General features: G+C 37.3%; 1 protein-coding gene across 3 annotated transcripts in view; it reads right to left on the bottom strand.

The window, feature by feature from the left end:
* Positions 1 to 5857: 5857 nt before the first annotated feature.
* mre11a (MRE11 homolog A, double strand break repair nuclease) overlaps positions 5858 to 9998 on the bottom strand; it is a 43070-nt gene continuing 38929 nt past the window's right edge. For all 3 annotated transcript variants that reach the window (XM_081369827.1, XM_081369828.1, XM_081369829.1), the window contains exons 16-20: positions 9738 to 9821; positions 8352 to 8413; positions 7307 to 7374; positions 6703 to 6790; positions 5858 to 6624 (exon numbers count right to left, since the gene is read on the bottom strand). In XM_081369827.1, the coding sequence (XP_081225953.1) occupies positions 6580 to 6624; positions 6703 to 6790; positions 7307 to 7374; positions 8352 to 8413; positions 9738 to 9821 (347 nt within the window). In that variant the 3' untranslated portion in view covers positions 5858 to 6579. The remainder of the gene's footprint in view (positions 6625 to 6702; positions 6791 to 7306; positions 7375 to 8351; positions 8414 to 9737; positions 9822 to 9998) is intronic.

The raw sequence follows: 9998 nt of genomic DNA, 5'->3' as shown, positions 1-9998 counted from the left end.
CAAGGTAATAAGGTTTTTGAAGGTTTCATACAAGGAGGGGTTGGTCTCTCAAGCAAATGGTCGCGCACCCCCAAGAGGTGTTACAGTGTACCTCTGAATGCAAATTTCTATTGTTAGCACATGGTTCCAGGTGAAAAGGTTTGTCTATTTAAGGAAGTGCAGCAGGGAGATCGGGGCCTTTTCTGTACCTCAGATCGGTCCGTTAGGCTGGGAGATATAGATCTCTCAGCCTAACGTATTTCTTAAATGTTGGGTTTGCATCTTCTCTCTATTCCAGAGCATTTGATGTTTTGTATCGATTATCTTTGAATTGATTATGAAATTGGCATGATACATTTACCTGACATAATCAATTGTTACATTTGATTATTCTAACTGACTTTGATATTATATTCATTGAAGAGTTAGGCTAAACAGAAGAGTCAAACATTCACTCATGATTAATGATCCACAGATATCATTAAAACCTTTTCATTTATGGAGTCAGATGAAATAAACGAGAGAATACATAACTAAATGTATTGTAAATTTAACCAACCAATACTTTGCATGAGTGAGGACAGAACACGTGAGACCTTCCCCGTGTATTGGCGAACCGGCAGATTGGACCAATTTCACGGGCCTTACACTGATAAAGAGATTGGCATGGTTTTATTTTAGTTAGCCTAATAGCTGCACTGAGAGATGATCTTATGGAAAGTACTCCATGCCAATCTCTAGGTATGGTGAAGGCTATGTGATGATGTGGGGCTATTTTAATTCCAAAGGCCAAGGGAACTTTATCAGGATACATAGTAGCCTATCCTGGATCCATGAAGTAACTGGCCTTTAAAAATAAAAATCTGCCTGCCTCTATGGGAATTTAATATAGGGGTGTCCAAACTTATGCACCCTGTATTTTAAGGAAGAACATTTATTTATTTACGATACATTATTCATTCACAAAGAAAATTGGTGTCCTTAAAGAGGCTATATGCAACTTTTTCCCAAAAATAAACGTAACAATAGCCTCTTTTTTTTTTTACCATTTATGACTCAAACATCTCCTGATGAGCATACTGACACCTTGTCAGCTCCAGTGGCGTTTTCTTGCGGAGGCCAAGGGAAGCCAGGCTTCCTCACTTTTTCAGAATATAATCGTCATTTAATAAACACTTTTGTTTTCACAGTTTACGCAATCCTTCTGTCATCTCCTCATCGTCTCTCTTCGTTCATTACTGAGTGTTTTATGATGTGTAAAACAGCGCCCCTATAAAAGTGACATGGTGAATGAGCGTTGAAAACATGGTACTGCACCCTGTGTCTGTGAGGAGGCCAGGCTGAGTTGGCATCCCTTGATAGAAAAAAAAGAATGACTAACCAATCAGGTGACGCTATTGTCATGACACTGCTCCCCTGTGATTGGTCAGGACAGTGTCAAGGGAAGCCATGAACTTGTTGGCATCAAGCCAATCACATCACGTTATCATCGTCAATGAATGAATGAATGAAATAGCGGAAGATTTGTGGTTTTGTGCCCATCTTTTTAATTCCTTTATTTATTGACCATACACTCAAAACAAAACAAAGACACATTTAAATGTAAGCCTTACAAACAACCTTTTCACACGTAAGTTTTTCAAGGCGACCGTTATTGATCGTAGTATCACTTTATGGTTCCCATGGAGACGCGTCTTTCATTGCTTGTCACACCGCAGGCACAATAGCGCTGAATGATCAGCTTTTATTTCCTTTTTTTATTCAAAATTTCACAAATTTATTAGCTATAGCAGGATATATCTGATATTCCGTTTGTCAAATATGTGCAAGAGGATGTGTTTTGTTGTTCAAACACCTTTATAACAATCGCGTTAGTTGAGCTGTATGCGCAACATATTTTAGGCATCTACGTGCTCAAAGTGTTGGATTGTAACAAGCGTAAGTCCCGGTAAGATGATGCTGGGCGCTCTAATAGTTCATCCAAATAGCAACATATAGGTCAAATGGTAACGTATGATTTTCTGCCCCCACCCCTTAAAACACACAGCTTCAGTCTTAATTGGCTTCCTCAGAAATTTTCCCCACGCCACGCCACTGGTCAGCTCACAGTGGGTGCACCTATAAGCCTGTATCCTATTTTTCCTATTTTCTGTCGGGTCGGATTTTTCGCGCGCTGTCTGCGGATGTGACGTCAAGCGCGTTCATGTTAAACGTTTCAGTTCACTCTGCCACCACCACTAGTCAGCAAACAAACTTAGTTTCTCAAACAATATATGTATTTGACTGTTCTTACCTCTGTAAACATAATGTTGACTTCTTTGCAGCGGATGACTTGTGAAGTGTGCACGTACGAGAGCGAGCAGAAAGGAAGAGCAGTTCCGTTTTTTGGCCACAGGTGTCAGTCGCGAGTTTAAATTTCAAAAGCTGCATAGCCTCTTTAAAGGTTGGATTTTTCCAATTTTTTTAATTAAGGCATTAAGTTCAATTTCCAAAAGATGATTTTTTATTCCTCTTTTTAGTCAATTTTAGCATGGGTGTCTAAACTTATGCATAGCACTGTATATAATATAAAATAAAATTTCATACATTATAAAATGTTAGTAAATATATTGTCACATATTTTTCAATATATGAAAAGCATCAATTCCTTATGTATTATTCAATATATTGTAATACACAATATATTATTTTGTATATTTTCAAATATACTGTTAAACCATTTAATCATTCATATATAGGGAAAATATTTTCTTTTCATAAGAGAAGGCTGCATAAGGATCTATGGTCAATTTCATGGAAAAGTTTTCCTTAATTTAATAAAGTTCACTTTAATAAATTATTTTTCTGACACAAAAACCTAAATTGATTCAGCTTTTTCAACAAACTATTATTTGTTTAAATGGACTTGTCATCATGTTGTATAAAAATAAATGAATTCAATTACATTCAATGAACAATTGTTTGAGTGCCTTCAGTACTGTTTCCTGATGGATTTCTCTTTCAGCATCCTGCCACACTGCAAAAAACGCGCCGGAACGGATTGAGGAACGCGACAAAGAAAGAGTTCAAGGTGTTGCCTTGGCCTTCAAGTTTCCGATTCACTATCTATCTAGCATGCCACTTGCAGGATTAAAGACCTGCTGCTAATGTCTTGGTGCCAGATACCTCAGGACATGTTCAGAAGTGTTGTGGAGTCTGGAAGCATCACAGCTGTTATGGCAGCACCAGGGCCGGATTAACAATTTCCTGTGCCCTGGGCAACCAGACTCAAGGCCCCCCGTAGTTAGGGGGGTTCGGGGGCATGCTCCCCCGAGAAAATTTGGATTTCTCTGACATACATATGTGCAATTTAGGACTTTTGAAGGCCAAAAAATTATAAGAAATAGGCTAGCTTTAAAACCTTGTCATTAGATTATTTGTCTGCTCTCTCCTCATCTTCATATTTCTTATTCTCTCAGTATTCTTATACTGGCCTATTTCTACCTCTCCTAAAGCTGAACTTTGACTGATAGTCTTTTCATTTTCGTCTGTGTCAGTGACGAAAATAAACATAGGCTCAACTGATATTTATACGTTTTATGAATCATTTTCTTAGACATGTTAATTTACTCAAGGCTACCAGGAAAGCTGTATAGCTGTAAAGTCAGTATTGACATGAGGAACCTTCTGCAAGCTTTGGGATTTGAAAACGTCTGTTTTTAAATGTTAAAAGTAATTTTAAATAATACAAATTATAGACTACGTTTAACGCAGTTGGTGGAATTGGCAGACGTTCCCTTAAGCATCGTGCGCTGTGGAAACGCGTCAAAGCATTCTCAGGTATAATTATGCAGCATTAATGCACGAATGATTTTGAACGAATATTTCATCATGTCGATATACAATGGTCACATAATGTTAAAACTAATCTTGCTATTGATATCTTTGTTAGACTACCGACCCTATAGAACAAATGTCCGGCTAATATCGAAACTGAAACGAACTTTACCGCGCTCAACCAGCGGGAGTGCATTTCACGAATTAGTAATCGCTGGCGTTCAGCGGGGAGGGAGGAAAGTCGCGTGAACCCGCGTAGATGCACTTTATGCAGTGAAGAAGATCGTAAAGAGTTTTATAACTTTATTAAATTTCTGTGTATTTCCTACCTGTCAGGGCCCCCTAGATGTCATGGGCCCCTGGGCAAGTGCCCAGTTGCCCTAATGGTTAATCCGGCCCTGGGCAGCACGAGGGAACTACACAATATTAGGCAGGTAGTTATATTGTTGTGGCTGTGAATGGCTCATTTAGTCATAGATTTTGACTTATTTTAGAAGTAAAATCTTACATTTAACCTCATTCATTTAACATATTATAAACGATCCTTTGAATAGCATTATGCATTTCAGAAGATCCAGGGTTAATAAATCAAATTTAGTTGCAAATGCAGCACAAAACACACAAGAAAGGAATTAAATAAGTGTATAAAATGTATATAATAAATACAGTACTTTCTTGTTTAACAAATTTTAGTGTACCAGTGCTTCATGGTTTTTGCTTTCTCTTGTAAGCCCCATTTTGCTTACATTTATGATTTCCTTTGTTAAATTGTGTAACAGAACACTATCTATGCTAAACGATTTCAAATATGACAATGCATTTAATGTTTGGTTGAGATTGTGGATGAATGAGTTTGAACCAACTTGAAATGCACTAAATAAAAAGTAACACAAAAATGCTGTTTAGGAATTTCAGAGTTTAAGACTATTAAAAGTGAGGAGGAAATTATGAGTGCTGGAAAGGGAAATCACACTTTGGATCAACAGAATGTAAATCGTATCCTAACCAGAACCGAGGTGTAAAAAGTACTGGGAAACTGTACTTAAGTTAAAAGGATAGTTTACCCAAAAACTGAAAATTTTGTCATTACTTCACTGACCCCTCAAGTTGTTCCAAACCTGAATGAGTTTCTTCCTGATATTTTGAAGAATGTTGGTAACAAGACAGTTGATGGCACCCATTGACTTACATATTAGGAAAAAAAACAAACAATGGAAGTGAATGGCCACCATCAACTGTCTGGTTACCAACTTTCTTTAAAATATATCTTCTTCTTGAGAATTGTTTCTACACCATAGTTTTCTAAGTGTACTTCAGTACGAATTGTATGGCATCTAAGCATATCAGATACACCCATCTATTGTAGGAACAATATAGAATCATGTCGTTGCATGATGCTTGATCTATAAGTCCATTGAAAATTGTTCTTGAATGATTTTATTTATGTTATAGGTAAAATCTCAGCTCTGTGGTTTGAAACGATTTTACACCCTGAGGTCTATCAGAGGTCCTTAAGGAGGGGGGAGTCTGGAATGTTGTGGGCTCGAGCAGCTTCTGCTGTTATCTTGATCGGGCTGAATTGTGCTATCTCTGAGCCAATCATTCTTTTCCAAGCTATCTTACATTGACCAGTTCTTCCTTTAGTTGGGCTCATCTTCTTTGAAGCTTGCATGGCCATAAAGTTCTTAGCTGGGGGTTTTCGTTGGTCAGCGGAGACTGGCTGGCTGGAGCCTTCTTTTATGGCTCTGGGGTTGGTGATTTGGTGTCTGGAATGTTCAGTTCTGTGAGAAATTATGTTTGAACAATTCACCTGGAAGATTCATTTGTGTTTGTTTCGCACTCAATCCTACATAACTACTCTGAAACCGGTTACCTGAATATTTTCAGCTAAAATTAGCAGAAGAGGATTTTACAGTGGTTTGAAATTTAAATGTAGTGATTTTAGACATAGATATTTAATAAAGACTTTGCCATCTAGATATCATCATTTAGAGACTTTGTTCCCTGAACAAACAACCATTGTCTCTTTCCTGGACTAACAAACTAATAAATAAACACACTTTAACCCATAAAAGAACATTTAATGGATGTTAAAATAATGGTAAATATAAATACTACAGATAACTCTAGTTAAGCTTTGGGTTCGAAACTAGATTAGATCCCATCCCATTGTTAATTATATGTCAACCCCTAAGGTTATTATAAAAAACATGAACCTTGAGGTGTCATTGCAATTTATAGCAATATTTTCAGTACGTTTGTGTATATTAACCCAAATACAGACTGTGGACATTTAGATTGCATGAAAGATAGATTGTATGAGTTTGGGGTTGATTGCTGTAGCAGTAAAATATATAACATTTTCTGTAAAATATATTTGTTGAGATAAAAGAAACCGATAAAACGACAAATTAATATGACTGCCCCTGTCTGAATTGTCAGCAGCAAAAACAAGAATATTCAGCCCAGTAGCAAGAATTATTTTCCTAATGTACACATAAGAAGAGTGACATGTTTATGGTTTTTATGGCATGGAACAGACATAAACAGATTTTTGCTTTGATAAACACACATTGATGCATGTCTTCAAATAAAGCCTTGGGACAATAATAATAGACCAGTAGAAAAGACAGCAGTGTTCAATATTCAAAATTTGACAACGTTTTTAAAACAACGGTAGGCATGTAAAACTTGAACAAACTAGTTTACTTGAATCTCTGCAAAAACTGTGGAAGCGCTGAGGAAAAATTAATTAGGACTATACAAGCAGCTGGAATTATTTCCTCATTTGCGCTGCCGTCTTGAACCCTTGAATGGATCAAACTCATCCTGAGAGGAGAAAAAAAAAAAGGTAAAGATCAATTTGTGAACAGATCCAACACAAAAATCAGTGCACATTAACACTACCTCATCGTCGTCATCATCGAAGCATACTCCTTTTAAAGACTGGCTCTGGCTCTGGGAACCTCTCTTACTGGAGCTTAATGAAGTCAGCCTATTGGTTGAACAAAGAGGGAAGATTTCTTACTTTTCTAAAACAGTTAACAGTTTACAGTATGTAGCTTTTCAGTCTTAGGGCTTCTCTACTTAACTCAATCCAGGAAACCTGTGTATGCATATGTGAATAACTTATGCTGTTAAAATATATTGTCTGGTTTATGTTCTGTTGCTTTTGTGGTTACTTTTAGTTATTTGTTTCATTCAGAGAATATCTTTTTCAGGCATTAAAGGGAATTGTTTTTTTAAACAACACTTTAAATACAAGCGTTTAATGGAAGATAACAGTTTAATGTTTTTTCTATTGCCAGTTTAGTTTGCTTGATTTCAAAGCTGTTTTCAATCCTTGACAGTTTTTAGTCATACAAATAATCGACTGATGAGCCAAGCCCAACTCATTTATTATTAAACATTTATTTCTTCGGATACATCGGAGCATTCCTTCATTAGAAGCCATTAGAAGTCCATGCCAGTTAACCTGAATGACCTGGTAGAGCAAGACTAAACCACTTACTTTTGTTTTGTCCTGGAACTTTTAAAAAATGAACCATTCTCATCTGAGTCACTGTCCTCTATGGTGATCTGATCACAGAGAAAGAAAAGAAGAAATGAAATCAAATTACATATCACAGAACAGCAAGACCACTTTCCCATCCTGAACCCTATGAAGATATATGCAGTCTCTTTTCTCTTGTAAAAAATCTCTGTACAGAAACGGGTCCCTGTAGCTACAGTATATACAGCAACACTCTCCAAATACAGCTACTATTTTATGAAAATATTTATAATTGCATATTTTTTTTTGAATGAGGTTGTGGTGGACACAATTTCTGTCATTTCCGCACCCTCATGTTGTTCCAAACCTGTATGACTTTTTTCTGCAGAACAACAGTTTTTAATGGGTGTTTTATTGGTGGTTGTCCTGTTGTCTTTTTTAATTTTATTTATTCTTTTTTGTTTATGTTGTTTGTAATGTACAGCCATTTGGAGTTACTATGTAGTCTGATTTATAAATAAATAGATACCAAATACAACAAAAAAGATGTTTCTAAGAATGTTGGTAACCAAACTATAAAACCATATTTTTTCCAATGTAAAAATATATCTAAATTATGACATATGCTCTCGGTGACAAAATGCAGAAAAGTTTGTTTGCTGACCTCAAGGCTAGGTTATTGTAATGCTCTGGGGGGCTGCATGCTTAATGACGTCAATTTGCTGTGGGCTCAACCTGTTATGGACTTAAAAGCTTCACTGATATTTTTCTTTTATTTGATTTTAGAAGCTTAAAAAGGAAACTGATTTGGACTGGGTTAAACAAAGTAAGAATAAACTGAATCACAAACAGAAATTGTGAGAATACACTCTGGCCAAACAAGGGTAGGGGCACAAATTATTGTTTGTGAGAGAGAGACTGATAAAGTTCAACTTCATGTTCTTGTACTTAGTAAGAAAGATGATCTCTTTATTTGTCATCACTGTGTGTCCTGAAAAAACGGTTAACAGATTTATCATTTCGTTTTTAACAGTTAAAGACATGCAGATATTTGTGCGTTTACCTCCTCGGCATCCAACTTTGATGTGTTTCCACGAGAGGTCCTCTGGGTTGAAGCCTGGAATACTGTAAAGAGCACAGAACAAAACAAATAAAACAGAGAATAAAAGAAACTGAATGATTGCAAGTTTGAGTTATGGTAACCACAACAGCGTTTTTGAGACTGTCTTTTGTTCACTGCAGTTTTAAGGAGAAAATACTCAGCAATGGTGTTGACTTATGAATTTGCACATGGTTTGGTCTTAAAGCATATTAAAAACACCACATAAGCCGCTTTCCGACCAAGTAGTTACAGGAACTTAGTTCTAGGAACTGTCCACTTCTAAACAGTTCTAAGAACTACTCTCCCCAAACTCGGTTTTGCTGTTTGCTTTCGCACTGGCCAAGTGGCCATAGGAACTGGTAGGAGGGGTAAGGGAGTGACGCAAGCACAGTGACTTTTATTTTGACGGCACGACGGACCTTTATTTTGGCGGCGCTGAGAATGCCAGAGCAAACAATGCTCGCATTCTCTGTGTTTATTAGTTAGCGATCTGTCTAACAGTACTGTTTAATATGTTATTAGATAGAACTGTTAGAAAGTAGACAGTATATGAAAAAAAGGTTATGCCGTGTGGTTGATGTCCAGTGTTGCTAGCTGGGCAGATAAACATAATCATGTTTGGCTTGGTCCCCTCAAAGTTGCGTTGGATTTTCTCTTCAGCATAAAGGTTTAGAGACCCATCTATCACTGTTTTCCATGTTTGTATAGTTAGTTTATGGAGTAAATATATAGGCTATAATCTGTGTGTTTACATTCTAGCTGTTTTAAAAATGGCGGGTGCTGGTGTTCCGCGTGCGTTCAGTCAATCAGCGTACACTAACGTCACGGGTAGTTCCTATAATGCTGGTTTAGACCCTACTCTGAAGTAGGACCTAAATTAGTTCCTCCAAATGGAGTTCCTAGAACTAAAATCGTTCCTAGTTCCTGCGGTGCGAACACACCGACATCCGGGTACTTTAGCCAATAGTTCTAGGAACTGTGAAAATGTTCTCCGGTCGGAAAGCGGCTATTGACATATAAACAACATTAAAACCTTGATTTTCACCAGGGTGACTTTAAAAGAAGTGGCTCAATTGCTCAAAGATTAAGTATCCACTGGACTCTCACATAGTGATGTCACAGAAAACCTGTAGGTTAGGCAGACAGAAAGCTACAGACTGTGGATGTGGAACCTGCAAGTTAGGCAGATAGAAAGCCACAGACTGTGGATGTGGTTGTGATTTTAAGTACACCAGCTAAGATGCAGAAAGACTTACTTGCACCCTCTAATGCGCAATTGGTTTGAACTTCAACACCACTTGCTTGTGTGTGTTCAAGTGTCAGGTGTATCAAGAGATTGTATCTTACCATCCATTATTGACTTGTTTTTTAGGGGACTTGAGAGAGATCCTTTTTGTCCACGTCCCCCCCGCCCTGACTTTGAGGCAGCACCTGGACACATTAAAATAGACATTGCAGGCAGAGTTTGAGATGAATTCCCCCAACCCGTCAAATGCAAATAGCGTATATATTAGCGCAATTTGGTGGGTTATGATTCATTAATTATGTCCTCCAACCAGGAGCTTCCAACGCTAACAAAACAAAGTTTAAGGGGGTCGCATTTTGGAT

Source organism: Scardinius erythrophthalmus (genome assembly GCF_964197995.2).
Source record: "Scardinius erythrophthalmus genome assembly, chromosome: 7".
NCBI classification, from domain to species: domain Eukaryota; kingdom Metazoa; phylum Chordata; class Actinopteri; order Cypriniformes; family Leuciscidae; genus Scardinius; species Scardinius erythrophthalmus.
Note: the sequence above shows the minus strand (reverse complement) of the source record. Positions and strands in the feature narration are given on the sequence as shown.